The sequence below is a fragment of the Anastrepha obliqua genome, chromosome 2, assembly GCF_027943255.1.
Source record: "Anastrepha obliqua isolate idAnaObli1 chromosome 2, idAnaObli1_1.0, whole genome shotgun sequence".
Lineage (NCBI taxonomy): Eukaryota > Metazoa > Arthropoda > Insecta > Diptera > Tephritidae > Anastrepha > Anastrepha obliqua.
In genome coordinates, this window is record NC_072893.1 from 122,780,397 (window position 1) to 122,801,026 (window position 20,630).

The following is a 20,630-nucleotide window of genomic DNA, read 5'->3' on the forward strand; positions in this document are numbered from 1 at the left end:
ATATGTTAACAAAATAATGCTAAAATTATGGACTGAGCGAGCCAGTCACCCGACCTAATTCCGATCCACAACCTTAGAGGAGATTTGAAGAAGTGAATCGGGAAGGAAACATTCAAAAATAAGCAGGATTTATGGTAATAAATCAAAGAACAAAGGTCTCCACTCCCACAGAAGCCTCCCGTAGGATTATCAATTCTATGCTGAAGTGCATTGAACAGGGGTTATTGATTAAACATCGATAATTTAAACAGCATTTTTAATAAAATCACTAAGTTCTTTTTGTATCGTGTCTATTTTTATTTCGTACCTATTAATTCTTATAAATTTGCCGTAATCGTTTATGCCTGATGAGTTATGAATCACGCCTCCACAGAACGGCAGATGATTTCTGCGAAGATATTTTCATCGCTGAAATATGTGCACTCGGCGGTTTGTCATTACCTGGTCGTCCCTATGTCATAAAAAAAGTTTTTCTAATATATAATTTACAGTTTCATGTTCATAGTAGAAATCGAACCCGGTATCCATCGCATGAAAATCACACACAAAAGCTGTTCAGCAACCGCCGCGTAAAATTCCAAAAATTAAGTTATGAAAAAGATGAGTAAGAAGAAAGAAGTTAAAAAAATGCAACGCTCAAGAAATATGTAAATACAAAAAAAAATTAAATATTATTTACCGCGCAGCAAGAAATTCGAGAAAGTTGAAAAATTCAATTTTGGCGCGCAAGTGTGTGGGAGATGGGATTTGGTGAAATGCGTTGCTATGGAGCGACCTGGCACGGGCAGTTTATGAAGGCGAGACAAATGAGCGGGGGTTAAAACAGAAATGGCAATATGTGTATGCTGAGATAGAAATGTAAGAAGAACACATAAATCTAGTTTTTTTTTTTTTTTTGTTTAAGAGATGTTTAAAATATTAAGATGGTCGGCTGACGTCAAATGGTAGTAACTGCCTTGCCCGCATTCTAATTTACACAAGGTCAACCAACCCTAGTCCTTCTTGTCACAAGTCTTCTTCTTGCCACTAGTCAATCAATGCTAAGTAATGACCACACAGACGCGCTTTACTTTGGATATGAAAACGTCTGGCATCACTTGAGGCTAATTCATTCATGATGGTGGCACTTAATTTTGCGATTTAATGTTTTGGACGTCAAATAGCCTGCTTCTTTGTTGTTCTTTTTATACATTCTTATGGAAATTTTTACATCAGAAACACCAAATTGCAAAAACAAAAGCCTTATAAATGCTGTTGCTACTCTAGTGCCACAGCCTGAGCCATCCGACAACTAACATTTGCACGCCCATAGACCTTTTACATATTCTGAGGAGACTTAATGTGGTGGTGACCAATAATGTCTATTGAAAGTTGTTGTTGTTGGGCGGCATAAAACATTCTCTTTACATTTATGGTGAATGCTGCTACAGTGTCAATCGCTGCATGTTGTGGTTGTAACAGCATAAAACATTTCCATTAATTTTTCGATGTGTGCTGCTGAAGTGAGAGTCCGTGACCGGATTCAAAACCGCCTATTGAAAGCTCTAATCGCTCTCTTAAAATCTTCTGTTATATAAAAGGCATCTCCCAAAAACAATGTGTCATTCAGAATTATTTGGAAATTTATCACTCGGTATTGAATCTTAGTAATTTTCGTGAAAATTTAGAAACACAGATTATGGATAATGTTAAAAATAGATTAAAAAAGGGTTTTATGATCCTTCTTCGACTTTTAAATTTTAGGCTGAATGTTTTTATATATAAAATTTATTTGATATTTCGTGCGTTTTTAATTTACTTCTTTGAGCAGGCCACGCATATCTAAAAACAAAAAATTTGTTTTTTGGAACTCATTTGCGACGGCCCATGTCCTGCTTCACAAGGAGTGAAAGGAAAACACAAAACAATTCTGTCTACATATGAGAAAATATTCCTAAAAATTATTGTGATATATTTGTGTAAAATGACGTACAATTTTTGCTATTCCGTATATTGTACGATAAAAGATTATAATAAAAAAATAAATGTATTTAGACTAGAATTGGACTTTACGAAACACACGAAAATACGCTAAAAATTTAGATCAAAAATGGGCTTTACGAAAACTTATGTAGATACGTAAAAGGTACTCAAAAAATAGAGTAATAAAAAATTACAAAAAAACCAAAAGCGTACAAAAAAATCAAAGCGTACAATGACCCAAATGTGAATGCTGTTGCAAAACGCAAAAAAGGCCCAAAAGCAAAAGCGCAAGAAAAAGTAAAAAATAAGCACTAAAACAAACTGAAACGTTAAAAATAGCTCAGCAGCGGTACGATCACAAATTAGCAACGCAAAAGAACGGCGAAAGCATTCAATGCGCGTGGAGCGAATAATTGGCAATAAAAAAAAAAAGCTTTTGCGATTTTTGAAAAAAAAAAAAAAAGCAACAACGAAATTTGAGAACCCACATAAAGCAAGAATAGAGATAAAATCGCTGAGAAGATCAAAGCAAGCGCGCATTGAACGTTTCAGCATACCAGATCAGCTGCTTTAGATAGCCAAATTAAGCCACAGCTCTATTGTCAACATGACATTTTCGCAAAACGCACACACTGTCAAACCGCAAAGTGACAGTGAGTTTGTAAATATTAACGCAAGTGCGCAAAAAGAGGATGTGAGCACTGAGAAGTCAACGCATTCAAGTAGAATTTTCGCTCGCAGCTCAAAAAAATAATAAGGGAAATATGAAAAATCGGAAAACACGAAGCAATACAATGCACTAACCGCTGACGATGGTGAAGCGCGCAATAACAAATAACAAAAAGCGGGAAAACAACAAATTACATTTGAAACGGCTACAAGACAAGTGTGGGAGCGATCGCTGTAAAAAATAATAATAGTATAATCGCCAAGCGGTAGCAATTGATTTTATCATTGTTGCAATTAATCGCAAGACGGCGGTAAAGTACAATGCAACTATGACAACGACGTAGTTGCACGCATAAAAAAAAAAAAAAAAAAAAAAAAATTGATAGTGTACATATTTTTAAAGCGTTTACTCCCGCCATCCGTTTTCCTTTCATTTTGTTTGAGCACAAATTGCGGCTCTTCAAGTAACAATACACAAAAAAGTAAATCTAGTACTTAGTAACAATAGAATGAATAACGCTTGCGGCTTGGCTTATCAACACAGCAACAGCGTCACTCCACAATGTGATACAACATCAACGTTAGCGCACTCACTGCGCCCCGCTCACACCACCCACAACCTTGCACTAGTCAGCGCCTGGTAAACGCTCGCTTTGGCGCTCACTGTCAGTATTCAAATTGTGGGCTGAACAGCTGTTGTTGGATGTATGAGAAATATTATGTGTGTGCTGGAGTTATGCAGATAAAGGGAGAGAAGTGCAAAATGTGGGATCCAAATGTGGGATATGGTGTATAATATGATTTGTAACACGTATTCTGGGAACTTTTGCTAAATTTTCGATGGACAGAACGTAATTACAGTTCCCTTAGGAACTTTTTTAACAATATTTCAGTGTCTTCGACTGTAGCCTTTGTATATCTTGTTTGTGGATTAAATAAAATTTTGATTACTGCAAAGTACTTTTGGATCCACTTGTGGGTCGCGTAAACATAGTGCTGCTCATATAGCGAAAAGCTGCATGAGGTGCCCCAGTCAGTATAGCGTTGCCAATAGTAGCAGGTGGTGCGTATAATTAATGTTTTGTTACACATTACTAAGAGATTCTTGCTCGCATATAAGAATAAGAAAAACGGAGTAAATCCTTTATAATTAATGCTTAATTTTCTCACATACATAATTCCAATATGATATAAATTTGTTTTTCAATTTATTTGCAATTTTAAGTAAGTGTCGGTTTCTACACCTATAAAACGTTGTCAGCGGATTTACTGTAGGTGCCAAATCTTAGTACAGTAAACGTAAATTAACAATTTGTTTTTTTTTCCAATTTTTTTTTTTTTTTTCAAATAATAAATAAAACAATAATTTAAAAAATTAAATATAAATTAACAAAAAAATGTTTTCAAATAATAAAAAAAAATCAGTATAGTTATATTACTTATTCATCTCAGCATATGTATGTAAAATTTGGTTTTGATATAGGAAGTTAAAGCATAGTTAACGTTAAACCGCTCTGCAAATTTTGATTTTTGGCACTTACGATAAATTCGCGCAAAGAACCGAATTGTTTTTGCTCACATATCCTTCAACATAAGTTCATCTTCTTTATCTTTATGCTCATGGGTTTGAAATATTGAATTTTATTTCTAAAAGAGATACATACATACGTACTTATACAAATAAATGCCACATTTAAACTAAATTTTACTCGTATACTTTATTTTGTACGGAATAATAAAAATAACTATTCCAGTTAAGTTTGGTTTTATCCTTCCACCTGTGTCTGCGTCAAAAGTAAACAACGCACCTGCTTCACCATCTACCCTCTCGTTTACATTTTTTTTATTTTTCTTGTTCAGTCTACTGAATTTGACAATGCACATATGCGGCATGGAGCGCCATGGCTCGTATACCGATTTACCGTCACAGCCTAGCAGTTAAGTTCTTAAAGCACGTCAAACTTCACCCGGGGAGTCGAAACCTAAATGCAACACTGCGTAACACAAACACACACATTACACCAAATTGTAGAAAGAACACACATCACAAGAGCCAACAACAAATAGCAAGCAGAAAAAAACACCAACCACCATTATAATTAGCAGACGACCACGGCAGCAAATAGCCAAAAAAAAAAACAAAAAAAAAAAGCAGCTACAGCAGCGCGGTAGCAACAACTAAGGCCAACCAAGTGAACAGCAAATAAAACTAACAACAATAATGCCGCTACTGCCAACACCACCATCATCATTGCTATCGCTAACACCACCACCACTATTCGCTTGTTCGCCACAGCAACAACGCCAAAACTTGAATTCAGTGCTACGGCTTTGTATTGTTTTTTTTTTTTTCTTTTCTTTTTGCTTTTGTATGACGACGCGTATAGCAGTAGGCAGCGCGTCACTGGATTTTGTTCCCCCTTCTACATTCCATTTTGCTATTTGCTTTTGCTACAGCTCCTACTGTCCTAGCTATGTTCTTTTTTCTTGCCACCGCTACTGTTATTGTACTTTTGTACTGCTCATGGCCATTCGCTCTCCGTGCTCACTCTTTCTCTCACATTCTTATGTTATGACGTCTGCAATGAGCGAAGGCGAAGCAACAGCAGCCGAGTCAATATTCCTTTTGCTCTATACGACGCGTCTGCACAATTTTTCTCACATCTTTCTCTTTCGGCATTTCTGTTTCCTTTATTCCTATATCTGTATCTTATATATTTTCTTCTAGCGTTTTGTTTTACTTTTCGTTTTGGGATATTCTTCTTCTTGAATTTTATGATGTTTGCTTGTTCTGGCTTCTATACCTACCTTTTTCTGTCTGCTTTACATTGTTCAGGTTGTGACTGCGACCGCGACGTCAGCCGCAGCAGCTATCTGCCACAGCGACTGCCGCCGTCGCTACACCCAGAAAAACTATTTTCACTTAAATCTTTTATCATTTTCATGATTTCAATGTATAAATGGAAATAGTTACGCCGCAAAATTATCAATTATTTGAAATTCTATATATAAAACTGAACTATTTAATAAATTCTTATCATATTTATCGCACCTTTTGTTTTCCCGGCCAGAGGCCACTTGGTTCGTTGTTGCGGTCTCTGCAGGCTGGGTATTGGCCCGCGTCATTGGCGTCGTTCATTCAGCGGTGCATCGACTTCGTATCGTTTAAACCTTGTGCTGCTTTAGCATGCCCTATTGGCGCTTGGCGCTCAAAAGTTCAGCGGCCACAGTCGTTCTTTAGATGATTTTATAAATTTTTCTTGCTTGTGGATCGCCGACGCCGTCAATTCTATAAAGTTATTAAACACAAACAGACAATATCTCCATGAGGAGATCAAAACTACAAATAGTCCGTCCGCCCGTTCAATTTTTTAAAGGCGGCGACTATGACGACGACGACGCTCCAACGGCTACGGCACAAACACACGCGCGCATACACACAGACACTAGGCGCGGGCGGCGTTTTACGGGACGACGGACACCACACTTGCAAATGGCCACAAAAAATATTTTTCTTTTCACCAATAAAATGATGAGAATCACACACGCGGCCCGCTCACATTTAACAACCGCATTTGCGTTGGTTTTTTCCGCATTTTTTTAACAATTTTTATATCACTGAACCGCAATTCTTTTTTAGCTTGGGCCAGTGAAAATTTTTTGTATTGAAATTCACACACAACACACACAAAAGAAAGAAGATTCTCCTTTGCTTGCTTGCTCCTGCCTTTTTCTTCTTCCACACAACTCTTCTTCTTCCTTTGCTACTTCTATCAAAGAACGACAACGACAACGACAATGGTTACAAAGCAACGCGGCGAACGAGTGAGCGAACGAAACCTCTGACGAAACGAACTGATTTCGCTTTTGCTATTTAGCAATGAAGAAGAATGGCATAAGAAAACTTTGTATACAAGGTTGCTTATACATGTACTATTTAGAGTATTTTTTACATTACGTGTAATTGTATGCATAGCCATCCGCTTAGGACGTGCATAAGTTCTCAAGTTTTTATATTTACTGAAGTGTTGAATATTTTATGATTAAGCCCGTATCAAAAAATTAATTCTGTGCAAAATATTTCTATTTAAAGTATATCATTAAAACTTTCGAAATGTCCACAGCAACCCTGGGGAATACATTCCACTTTGAAATAAATTGTCAGAGCGAGCTGCAACGCATTTCGGTATCGCTATTGGTTTGCTTCCCACAAGAGAAAAAGAGCCGAAATTCATGATGGAAAGAATAATGAGATGGCATGATGGAACAGGGCTGCCACTCCAGAATTTGTTTTCGACCAAAATAGCTTCCAACCGACCAAACATTTTTTTACACAATTAGTGAGAGAATTTAAAAAGTTCATGTATTTATATTTATTTCACTGGTGAAGATACGTACATACATACTCTGGTTACATACTTATACATGTCGTTTTAGTTTGAAGTTATAAGGTACAAATATATATATATATTATTGCTGATAATTGTTTATAAAATGTTTGCCGTTTGTGAATAGTTATCACAAGTCAGTCTTTTTTTTGCGGGTACGCATGTATTGAGATCAAAAATATTTTTTCTAAAGTTGATTAAACAAAATATTTTACTTGACTCTCAAATATTTTTTACTTGCCACAAATAGTGGGGGTCGTTGTTTCTGTTTAAAATAAAATAACGTTGAATCAGCGCAATTATTGTTATCGCATTTGACTGAGCAATTTATGTGGTTTGCCAACCAGCTAACAGAAAGAGACAATGATGCGTACATGAATATTTAAATGTTTTTGTGAGCAGTGCTACAAAAGTGGCGAAATGCAAGCAAATCATAAATGATTTCTGAGTATAAAGCTTAAGACTACTTTACATCAAGCTTGAAACCGACCAAAGTTCAAGTCGTCCGACCAACAGAAAAAAATCCGACCAGATTTGGTCGGAGCCGACCAAAACGGCAACGCTGTGATGGAAAGAATAATGGGGTAGCGCCTTCCGTGATATCGTTATTTTGCTCTCAGCTAATTTGGCAATGAGTGACGTCGTTTTAGCACCAGTATGGCCAGATTACCATTTTCGTAACTGGACCTAGCTTTTTTTTGTTGTTATTTAGTCTCGGAGTTTTAGTTCTTTCTTCATGACTTTTTTCTAGCCTGTCTAATTAAAATGTAATGTTTATAATTTTGTAAAATATACATATTTTAAAAATTAGGTCAATAATTCACTCAGTTTTATTTAGCTCTAGTTTCTTACTTGCTTCGTTTCTGCATGACATGCAGTAGTGTCTAAGTTTGTGCTGACATTCGAGATGAATAAGTGTGCGGAAGAAATTCAGGTAAAACTGCTGTAGTTACAAGCAACAACAAATCATTTTTCGGGAAGTTTTTGAAGTGAAAACTTCTTTAGAATCGTTGGGAGTGATTTGAGACTCGATGAAACGAAAAAGCGACACTACGAAGCGTTATATGTTGATATACGTATATGTGTGTGGCTGCGTACTGCTGAGCCACGCTAGTATAGTGAGTATTGTAGTATGTATACTACACAGCCTATTACTTGCTTTGGTGTTTAGTTCAAGCGTCATACGTATGTATGTTTGTATGTATGCTAGTACGTATGTGTGCGCGCCTGCGTATTACGGAGGACCCGGTGAGCGAGAAGGCATTATGTATACCTATACTACACTACCTAATACTTGCTTAGACCAAGCGTCCTACGAATGTTTGTGTGTATGTTAGTACGTCTGTGTAATTACGACGCTCATAATAGCAACCGCGTGTGCTGTATTGCGTCCGTATTTTTATTTTCGTAAATATTTTCATTTTAAAATATTTACCACAATTGCAGGCGGTGTTGCAATATACCACAATCAAAATGACGGTGCTCGTATTGTAACTCCACAGATAGATCTGAATGCACAGCAACTAGAATCACTGTCTGTTCAGCATGCGAAACCAGATTGAGCAATGGAAAAACAGTTTTAATTGTGGCAATTTATATTTCACCGAATCAATCAATAAATAGCATCACGGAATTCATTCACGAAAATTTAATAAAGTATACACCAGAAGTATCGCGGATACTTAGAAAAGATTACGATAAAGTTCCAATGATTTTAGGTGGCGATTTTAACGTAAATTTTATATTGGACACAGCGGTTCCTTTAATTGACTTTCTCAATACAACATTCAATTTAAAAATGTCTAACAATCGCACTGAATCGACAACACCATCAAAAACAACAATTGACGCGGTATTTCAAAGATATGTTGACAACATCGAAGCCAAAGCATTTGTATCATATTTTAGCTATCATAAGCCACTCGCCTCATTTGTTGAAATTGAAAACATTGAGGATGAATAATAATAAAATGAAGAAAATAAAATATGAACTTTATAGCAATATTATAATGAACCTATAATTATCCCGCTCCTAATGTTGCTTTCGTCTCATTCTCTCTCAGTTTGTTTTACGGAAGGTTTCACTTCTATCGCGTCTAACCGTTAGACTGGTATTTTTTTTTGTTTTTACACCACCATTGAGGTTAGTAGATATTTAGTGCGCGGGTGCCGAGTAGCCTTATATCATCCGAATGCACCTACATATCGTCCCCTTAGTATTAAAATAGCCTATAAATTTTTTGATGTTTTGAGAAAATGAATTTCAAACTTTTTGTCGAAAGTAGCTCTCACTCAAATCTCGTTATGTCTGTGAATATTTATTATTTTTTGACTGACGTTTTGACCCACTTTGTGGAACTAGAATTTGACAAAATTTTGACCACATATAAAATCGACGATGGAGAATCCAAATATTCAATAAAAAAATAATAGCCTATGAGCACATAGGCTATTGTTATACTAAGGGGACGATATAATCAAAATAAGCACAATCAGCATAAAATACATAAATAATCTAAAAATAAGAAATTGATATTTAAATGAAATTATTCAGAATTTAAATACAAAAGTAATATAATAACAATAAAGTAATGAACATGAACACGTAAAAATAAATACATAAAATATGGCAATTGTTTAATATTACATACAAAGTCGATAACAAAAAACTTGTGAAACAACGAAGAGAATAATCTAAAAAACATAATCTTAAATAATTAATTACTTAAAAGTAGTTAAGTATGTTTGTAAAATAGCTCAAACTCAAATTCAATTCTCTTACCTATGTTTTTCAAGCATACAATATTTACATATATACAAATTTACAGACATAAACCAACACAGAGTATTCAATAAAATTACATGTATGTAAAATGTATACATATATGTACACAAGACAACTTATAAGTAGAAGCCGAAAAAGCTATAAAGAGCTTTGGAAAATTCTACAAACTCCCTTCAAATTAAATTATTATGTTTCAATTAAATTAATTTTAAGACAAATATAAACATATCAATCGCGTAATTCCTCCATTAAGCAAAAACGAACTGTTTTCGTTAGTTATTTTTGGCGCGTTTTCTCTGGCAGCCTGCCATTTCGACTATCAGCTGTTCAAAATCCCCTAATGTGTGAATGCTGCCAAGTTTTGAAACGAGCTCATGGGTGCGCTCTCTCTCAAAATGTCATCTATGCTCAAAATGAAAGAGTTTTGCATCTTATTATCTATGCTGACAATAGTTCTAGCGAAAGAGAAACAATTGTAGAATTTTTTATTTTTTACCAGAGAAAATTTTTAATTTTAATAATTAATTAAAAATATAGGGCATATCTGCAGGGGTGTGCACTTGGTAGCACTAACAAAATAATTTTACTATACTTATATTTTGTGTGAACATAGGTATCTGAGCGTGTAATGGCCGGAATGAACAATTATTCAACATTAATGTGAGCAAACGCGAATAATTAACTATATGTGCATACATATTTTGGTTTCGCATTTCTATTTCACGTTTTGCTACTAGCAGGTATGCAACAAATCAAAAGAACGAGGACGATGATAGTGACGATCCGGAACATCAAACCCGACTACGTAACATTTATAGGGCTGACCAGCCGCACGCATCATTGACGACCACCACAAACGTTACAGCAGCGGTTGGCGCAAGTGCTATAGTACCACCCAACACTTTAAACTTGCAACGGTCACACATACAGTCAGTATTGGCAAATGATAGTAATGTTTCAAGAAGTTCCTATTATGACCTTTTTTAATTTTCAGTTTTCCGTCACATGATGAGCGTTCACTGCATACACAAAATTATCTCGATAGTTTGGGCGGTTCGATACATGACATGACAGCTGGAGCTTCAACGGGCTTAAAGTATGTCAACTCGGAGCGTGATCTCTCTTTACCGCTAGAAAAACATAAAACACTCGACAATTACTATGACAGTCAAGAAGATGGTAAGCCTTAATTCATTATTTTATTTACAATTGTTTACCCATTTGAAGTGTTTTGCTTGTTTTATTTGGTTTTGGTTTTAAATATTTCTTGTGCGTGTATTTCTAATTTGTTATTAAGTAAAATACCGATTCTCCCAGAACGTCGTTGGTGGCGCATACAATTTTGAAACATTTGCTAAACGTACGTAGAATACTAAAATCCATATTTATTGATACTTTCCATATAATAGATTGTGAAATGGTGAAACCAGCCGAACGCTTCCATAAAAATTAAATAGTCTAATACATATCTACACTTCTTTGAGCATTACCCTTTTATTTGCTTTCATGCAACATTTTCTATTTACTAAAATTTAACTATGTTTTCAGTATTCATTTTCCGTTTAAAGGTGTAAAGTTTACTATTTATAGTTGGTATAAATGAAATGAAGAATACATATATTTTTTTTGTTTCTTTTTAGAAATTTCCATTCGCAAGTATCTCGGAATTGGTGTTCAGTGGGTCAGCTTGGTCACCGAAAATTTGCTCAGTCATCCTTTCATCGTATTGCGTCGGCAATGTCAGGTTTACAATGCGTCCAGACGGTATATGCATTTGCTTACTAACATTTATGTTGCAATAAATTTAATTCATGTCTTTGTAGTTATCATCTGCATCCGTTTGCACTTGTGCCCAGCATCATACATCTGCATCGGAGACAAGGTGTCACTACACTGTGGAAAGGTTTAGGTAGTTGTCTGCTCGTGCGCGGCATGTCTTTAGCGGTAGACGATGTTATCTCTAAAGTAACACACTGGCCGAAGTGAGTAGGATTATTATTTTAAGGAAAAAGTAATTTTTTTTAGTATATGTTCTGCCGAAGCAGCCGCCGTAGCCGAATGGGTTGGTGCGTGACTACCATTCGGAATTCACAGAGAGAATGTAGGTTCGAATCTCGGTGAAACCCCAAATTAAGAAAAACATTTTTCTAATAGCGGTCGCCTCTCGGCAGGCAATGGCAAACCTCCGAGTGTATTTCTGCCATGAAAAAGCTCCTCATAAAAATATCTGCCGTTCGAAGTCGGCTTGAAACTGTAGGTCCCTCCATTTGTGGAACAACATCGTGCGCCACAAATAGGAGGAGGAGCTCGGCTAAACACCCAAAAAGGGTGTACGCGCCATTTATAGATATATCTATATATAAAAAGTAAAATCTTCCAAAATTATTTCGATGTACATAGTTACTTTTCAACATTTTTCCAAACATTCTGATTTTAGTCAGCTAAGTTAAAAAGCATGCAATATTTACAGGGAAGTGGATAGTCGCACATCGCTAAAACGATTTGGTCAACACTTAATTTTGAAATGGTATGCATTGAAACATTGGAATGATTATTAGTTACAACTTTCTTTGAAACGCTATAGCGTTAGCATTGCCATTGTGATGCCCTTTTACTCCGCTTCCTTAGTGGAGACAGTACAGAGCGATATTGCTAGTGAGAAACCAGGCCTCTTCGATGTCTTTCGCGAAGGTAGTTTACGTTTGTTGTACTGGAGTTCACCACAAAAGGGGCGCATGCTGCCAGCATGGGCTTTGATTGGCCCTTGTATGTCCGTGGGCATTACAAAATATTTATTCGGGTAATTAAAATAAATATTTAGTTAAAAAAGTATTTGTAATACATTTTTTTTTAACAAATTGCTAGACTTGTCATCAAAGGCATTTCATCGCGAATAATGCGTCGTCGCATCCAACAAGCGCAAGAACGTAAAGGTGCTAAGTACAAGGACGACACTTTGGAGAATCAGAATGTAGAAATTTACTCGAATCTAATTTCGATGCTAACAACGGAAGTGATATTCTATCCGTTTGAAACAATTTTGCATCGTATTCAATTACAAGGCACTCGCACTATTATTGATAATCTTGATAATGGCTATGCCGTTGTGCCAATACTAACCAATTATCAGGGTGCTATCGATTGTTACCGTACCACAGTGGCCACTGAGGGGTTTTCGGGTCTCTACAAAGGATTTGGCGCCATAGTTTTACAATTCGCTGCGCACATAGCAGTTATAAAACTAACAAAGTGGGTTGTTACGCAGATATCAGAAGTGGTTTCTTGTCGGCCACCACAAAAAGTTATGCAATATTATAATTTGGATCGTGGACTCATCTCGAATTCGACTACAATTTCACCGAGCCTCAGTTCTAACAGTGAACTGGATGTACAAAGCATGGGAAATCACTCGGTGGATTGATGTGATTTTATTACGTTGTGATTGGCATTAAATAACCACTACATTATTCCAGCGTACAGACGAATAACCAGTTAAGATGTCAGTTAAATACCTATATTTATAATAGATTAAAAAAAATTGCTTTCTAGTTACAATCAAAACTGATACTAAATTTAACAATAATATTTAATATATCGTATTTAAAATATAGATATAGCTAAATTGCATGATTTTGTTATGGAAGATTAATTAGAACGATAAATACATAAGTAACGTCGATTTTGCTGATTTTAAATTAATTCGATGGTGGGAATATGTATACAGCATTTACCATTTGTGGAACATCATCAAGACGCACGCCACAAATAGGAGGAGGAGGAGGTCGGTCTAACACCTAAAAAGGGTGTGCGTGCCAATTACATACAGGGTGGCTGATGAAAGCCGCTACCAAAAAAAATTGAATAACTTTTTTTCTTTTTAAGTTATCTGTTCCATTTTTGTTTTAATTTGCAGATTGATCTTTAAAATTTATTAAAATGGATAACTGGGACACGCAAACAAGAATTTGGATAGTCCGCCGCTATCACGCACTGGAGTCCGTAGTTTTGGTACAGAGAGAGTACAGGCGGATGTTTGGCGGCGATCCCCCGAGCAGATGGACCATAATGAGACTGGTGAATAATTTTGCTGAGCAAGGAACAGTCGCAAGAAGGCCTTATCATCGAAACCCACCAGTTTGGACGGAGGAAACGATCGCTGCTGTAGCTGCAGCTATACAAAGCAATCCAAGGGTTTCAACAAGAAGCTTATCTGCTCAACTTGGTGTCAGCCGACAGTCTTTGCAAACAATAATGCACAAAGATTTAGACTTATTTCCCTACAAAATTCAAATGGTTAACAAACTGAATGCAGCAGACTTGCCGATTCGCTTGGAATTTTGCCAGAAGATCCTGCAAATGGTGGAAGAAGACCAAAACATGTTAAACTGCCTTTTCATGTCTGATGAGGCCCATTTCGATTTAAACGGCAATGTGAACAAACAAAATTGTCGAATATGGAGTACTTCTAACCCACAGATACTCCACGAGACGGAATTGCATCCTCTTCGCGTGACAGTGTGGTGTGCGGTTTCTTCACGCTGTATTGTCGGGCCTTATTTTTTTGAAGAAAATGGTCACACCGTTACGGTTACTGGAGACCGTTATTTGAAAATGCTGAAAGAATTTTTCTATCCAGAACTACGCCGAAAGAGAATTCCTTTCAACTCTGTGTGGTTTCAACAAGATGGGGCAACGTCTCACATAGCCCAGACTGTTATGACAGAGTTGCGACGAAAATTTCCCAATAAACTGATTTCAAGAAACTCCGAATTTCGTTGGCCCCCCAGGTCGCCTGACCTTACTGCACCTGACTTTTTCTTGTGGGGTTTATGTAAACAAGAAGTTTATAAAACAAAGCCAACAAATTTGGATGAACTAAAACAATCCATTCGGGCAACAATTGCGGCTATTCCTGTCGCAACTCTCAAAGCAGCAATGAACAACTTTTTACTAAGATGCCGCACTTGTGTCAACGAGCATGGGGGGCATTTAAATTCAATTATTTTTAAAACTAGTTAAGATACATTTAATAAAATTTAATGACCTTCAACTTGAAAAAAAATAAATGAATTCCATACACTAAAAAAAAAAGTTATTTGAGTTTCTTAATGTAGCAAAATTCATCAGCCACCCTGTATGTAGTGAGTACCCTAACTACAAGTATAACAGGAGGTGGCAACATCAGTGGAACATCATATACGTAAATTACACCTACATATGCAACATCATGCCTGTCGAGAATGAGGATAATTTTCAAGACGCAGTAGCTCCATTTCATGTGACGCGAGTAGCAGTTAAACCACCACCGTTCTGGAAGCCAAATCCGCGGCTATGGTTTGCGCAGGTGGAAGCTCAATTCGCGCGAGCTGGAATTTCCACCGACGACGCCCAACATTTTGGGGTGATTAACTGTCGATATTGGTGTGTCATCGAGTTTCACCTTTAGCTGTGGTTTCACCTCCTTCGTCGCCGTGGATTTAGTGGGGGGAAATGTGAGATTCCTCGCAGTGAAAAAGCGAGGAAGACTGGCGAGATAAACGTTCGCTTTGGAACACAAGCCATCGATGCCATTTACGAACAATCGTCCGCACAGGAGACCAATGAGACTTCATCTGGTGGTTAGGGGAGCTTAGATATGTAAAATTTGACAAGCAAGAAGTGAAAGCACACCGCCTGCTGTGAATGCTGTTGCTTAAAACTTGTTAGAACTTCGGTGAGATGCCCATTTTCTTTAAGCGGAGGAACTAATCGCTGTGTACTTCCGAGTATGTTGAACATCCGAGTAAAAAAAAAATGAATTAAGAAACATTTATTAATGTTTTTGTCGCGCTCGTGCGAGAAGAGATGATCTTTTTGTCATACAAAAAGCCTGCTCAGCCGATCTCACATCTTATTTCGGGTGCGAACTTTTACCGTTATTAGTGCTAATTGTGCGACTTCCAAACTAAGCAAATTTTTCTGAATGCTACTCCACTATAAATCATTTCTAAAGGCGATTTTAATATTGTGAGGGATAAAGTTTAATTTACGTAGGGCAGGAAATCAACAACCGAATATATATACAGTAGAAGCCCGATAAGTACAATTGGAAAATTTCAGCAATGATTGCACTTAGCGAAAAATTGCCCTTTTACGAATTTCTCCTGTGGATCGAGGAATACCTAGGGGAAAATATTTTAACTCTATTCAATGCAATTAATGAGCTCAAAAGGTCGATATTCAAGAAAAGTAAACACATATTTATTGAAATTAATACAAAGAGATCAATGCGGAAGGACATATGAGTGTGTGCTCCAAAATTCAATTATTTTTTTTGGAAAAACTTTGTTATTTTCGATTGCGTTTTCTCGTAACACTTTTCAAGTGCTTTTGATCAGATATCATGCAAACAAGCGACCCGACATCGTTCTGTTCACCCCATTTCAAAATTGTATTGACACAGCCAAAAATCGATTCATGCTGGACTTTTTCGGTTGTTTCTTCTTGAGTAGTATCTTCGGGTTCATTGGCTTCACTATCACCTTCATCTATTCCTAATTCCAAAACCCAATTGCGGATTTCATCTGTGTCTGCTTCACCCACATAGTTTTCGACCATCTCATTTAACCGTTGTAATCCTCCAACAAGAAGGGGGTCGTCAATTTCGATATCCAATGGCATATCGTCTGGATTAGATTCAATAATCGCGTCAACTGTTGGGCTTGTACCCAACATGCTTTTTCAGCATTTAGCGATCGTTTCAGGGAGCAATTTCCCCCATGCTTGGCTCAACATGATCACGGCGGTTTTCAAATCAATTTTCTTCAATAATTCATGTAATGAAGAATCTTTTTCACTAATTATGGTTTCCATTAGCAATGTTTTGTATTGAATTTTTGTCAAGTTAATAACACCTTGACCCATTGGCTGTAAAATCGTTGTGCAATTGGCCGGAAAATACATCACTTCGATCTCACCACAAACTAATTCTTTTTCGGGCGGATGAGATGGGGCTTGATCCAGCAAGAGTAATGCTTTGGGTGGAACATCATTTTCTTTGGCGAATTTTTTCACTTCTTCGACAAAATTATCAAAGAACCACTTTTTGAAAATATCCCGCGTCATCCAAGCAGTCTTGTTGCTAGCATAATTCACCGGTAGACGAACATTTTTAAAACAACGCGGATTCATATATTTGCGATCGTTAATGGTTTTATTTTGTGGCTGCCATCACCATTTGCACACAAAAGAACACTGATTCGATCTTTTGAAACTTTGTTGCCTGGAGCACTCTTTTCATCTTTCGAAACGTAGGTTTTATTTGGCAAAAGTTTCCAAAAGAGCCCCGTTTCATCAGCATTATATATTTGTCATGTTACATATCCTTTTTCAGCGATTTTCGCCGTCAATTTTTCCTTAAATGGCTCAATGGCTTCTGGATCACAAGATCATGATTCACCAGTCACACTCAAATAGCGAAGTTCGAAGCGTTTCTTGAATCGCGAAAACCATCCATCACTTGCATTGAATTGTTCTCCATCCTTTTTTATTTCATCAAATATTTTTAATGCTTTGCTTTTCAATATCAAGCTAGAAACAGGAGCATTTTGTCGCCGCTGATTCATGAAAAACTGGTACAAACGCTTCTCGAGCTCTGGATGATTGCCAAACCGCAAAGTTTTCCGTTTATTTCCAAGTGAAAATGAATTTTATGCATTTTCTTTTAATGAATGGGATTGTTTTTTTATTCGGCAAATCGTTGCGCAATCAACTTTGCATTCGAATGCAAGATCTCGTTGTTTAACGCCTTTTTCAATTTTTTGGAGAATCTAATCTCTTTCTTTCAATGTAAGAAAATGTAGATTCTTTTTCACTTTTCCCATGATTTTATTTGATGAAAGCAAAAAAAATGATTCAAACTCCGAACGATTGTTTTACTCTCAAGAACCAGCTTGAAACTAACGCGTGTTGAATGTCACAAACGATTCGATGCCATATTTTATGATATCAGCGCTACAATTTTACAGTTATTTGTAAAAATCAAAAATCACAAAGCGTGAGAACAGTGTTTTTGGTCGCAATAATTCCGAGAACTATAACTGTGCATAGCTATAAAGCTGTGTCTTCGCGCGTGATCAACGCAAATACATTGCCGTATTAAGTAAAAAATTTCTTCGAACAAGAATTCTTTTGCGCCCGAAAATTGCAATTTTTTATTGCTCTTTTCGAGTTTTCTATGGACTCAAAATCGAATTGTACTTTCCGCGAAATTGCAGTTATCGGTATTGCACTTATCGGGCTTCTACTGTAGTATAAAACTTGTACGATCTATGCGGTATCGGCTAAAATCAGTTTTAAAACAAAATATTAATAAGTAAAAGGGTTCGTAAGTTTTGTATAAATTTTCACATTTAGCTAAACACACGAAATAAGCTGCGAGGTACTTTTACGCTGTACTTTTACGTACGTGTCCATCGGACTTGTCTACCATCGGTGTAACGGACGAATTTTAGCGTTGCACCTCAGTGGTATTTGCCTTCTTCTGTTGTTGCTGTAGTAGCATAAACATTCCTTATACATATACGGGGAATGCTGCTGAAGTGACAGTCCTTTGCCGGATATACATAAGTCCGGATCGTTCCGGTAACGTAGAACCGACTGCCGTGGGAACGTTGCTTGCAATCAGCTGTAAAAATACAGTAAAGCTTGCAAGTTTTGACGTACGAAAACGCCAGCGAAATATGTATTACAAGTTTTAACTGGATAGTGTGTAAAAAACACAATTAGTAAAAGCAATAACCGATTGCCCCTGCAGACAAAGGATAACAAAAGCTAGGCGTAACAGCATTGTCATTGATAACGCGTTGTGTTTATTTATTAATGAAACTGAATTTAAACAAGTAAACCGCATTAGAAGTAATTTTTTTAACATGGAGGAAATAGACGACGGTATTTTTTACTGTTTGTTTTTATATTCAAACTAGCTTTAACCCGCGGCCCCAGCGGATATGTATATAAAAGAATTCTTCTTCTTATTTGGCGCGATGACCGCTTACGCGATTTTGGCCGAGTTTAACAAAGCGCGCCAGTCGTTTCTTTCTCGTGCTAACCGCCAGTTGGACACAGCAAGTGAAGCCAAGTCCTTCTCCACCTGATCTTTCCAACGCAGAGGAGGCCTTCCTCTTCCTCTGCTACCACCAGCTGGTATCGCATCGAATACTTTCAGAGCCGGAGCGTTTGTATCCATTCGGACAACATGACCCAGCCAACGAAGCCGCTGGATCTTTATTCGCTGCGCTATGTCTATGTCGTCGTAAAGCTCATACAGCTCTTCGTTCCATCGTCTGCGATATTCGCCGTTGCCAACGTGCAAAGGTCCAAAAATCTTACGCAGAATCTTTCTCTCGAACACTCCAAGCGTCGCCTCATCGGATGTTGTCATCGTCCAAGCTTCTGCGCCATACGTTAGGACGGGCATGATGAGAGTCTTGTAGAGTGTTGGTTTTGTTCGTCGAGAGAGGACTTTACTGCTCAGTTGCCCACTTAGTCCAAAGTAGCACTTGTTGGCAAGAGAGATTCTGCGTTGGATTTCAGGGCTCACATTGTTATCGGTGTTAATGCTGGTTCCTAAATACACGAAGTCTTTTACAACCTCGAAATTGTAACCAGACCCATTCGCTTCGCCTCTTTATCCAGTTTGGAGAAGGCAGAACTAACAGCGCGGTTGTTAAGGCCGATGATGTCAATATCATCGGCATACGCCAGCAATTGTACGCTCTTATAAAAAATTGTGCCTGAGCGATTAAGTTCTGCGGCTCGTACGATGCTCTCCAACATCAGGTTAAAGAAGTCACACGACAGCGAGTCACCCTGTCTGAAACCTCGTTTGGTATCAAACGGCTCGGAGAGGTCCTTCCCAATTCTGACGGCGCTGCTGGTGTTGAGCAACGTCATCTTACATAGCCGTATTAGTTTTGCGGGGATACCAAATTCAGACATCGCGGCATACAGGTAACTCCTTTCCGTACTGTCGAATGCAGCTTTGAAGTCGACGAAAAGATGGTGTGTGTCGATTCTCCTTTCATGGGTCTTTTCCAAGATTTGGCGTATTGTGAATAGTTGGTCGATGGTAGACTTTCCAGGTCTGAAGCCACACTGATAAGGTCCAATCAGTTGGTTGACGGTGGGCTTCAGCCTTTCACACAATACGCTTGCTAGAACCTTATAGGCGATATTTAGAAGACTAATCCCGCGGTAATTGGCACAAATTGCAGGATCGCCCTTCTTATGGATTGGGCAGAGCACACTTAAATTCCAATCGGCAGGCATGCTTTCATCCGACCATATTCTGCATAGGAGCTGATGCATGCACCTTACCAGCTCCTCGCCGCCATGTTTGAATAGCTCAGCCGGCAGTCCGTCGGCGCCCGCGGCTTTGTTGTTCTTTAGCCGTGATATTGCTATTCTCACCTCGTCATGGTCGGGTAACGGAACGACAATTCCGTCGTCAACGATTGGGGTATCGGGATCTTCACATTCTCTTTGACATGCGCAGCTGTCACCGTTTAACAGGTTCGAGAAGTGTTCCCTCCATAATTTAAGATTGCTCTGTACGTCAGTCACCAGATCGCCGTCTTTGTTCTTACAGGACAACGCCCCGGTCTTAAAACCTTCTGTAAGCCGCCGAACTTTCTGGTAAAATTTTCGGGCGTTGTTCCTATTGGCCAGCATCTCAAGCTCCTCGCACTCACGTATTTCGGCCTCTCGTTTCTTTTTTCGGATAATACGTCTCTCTTCCTTTTTTAGCTCTCTGTAGCGATCCCACATGGCTCGCGTTGCGCCCGATC

General features: G+C 37.7%; 2 protein-coding genes across 2 annotated transcripts in view; one reads left to right on the forward strand and one right to left on the reverse strand.

The window, feature by feature from the left end:
- LOC129239535 (serine/threonine-protein kinase minibrain) overlaps nucleotides 1-6,477 on the reverse strand; it is a 112,493-nt gene extending 106,016 nt beyond the window's left edge. The window contains exon 1 of the mRNA XM_054875089.1: nucleotides 5,684-6,477. The gene's annotated coding sequence lies outside the window, so the exon portion shown is untranslated. The remainder of the gene's footprint in view (nucleotides 1-5,683) is intronic.
- Nucleotides 6,478-10,254: 3,777 nt separating this feature from the next.
- Nucleotides 10,255-13,466, forward strand: LOC129239008 (mitochondrial outer membrane protein SLC25A46-like). Its single transcript, XM_054874264.1, has 8 exons — nucleotides 10,255-10,464; nucleotides 10,545-10,733; nucleotides 10,799-10,983; nucleotides 11,445-11,568; nucleotides 11,628-11,786; nucleotides 12,275-12,331; nucleotides 12,389-12,604; nucleotides 12,670-13,466. The coding sequence occupies exons 1-8, from the start codon at nucleotides 10,433-10,435 to the stop codon at nucleotides 13,223-13,225; spliced, it is 1,518 nt and encodes a 505-aa protein (XP_054730239.1). The 5' UTR covers nucleotides 10,255-10,432; the 3' UTR covers nucleotides 13,226-13,466.
- Nucleotides 13,467-20,630: the final 7,164 nt, after the last annotated feature.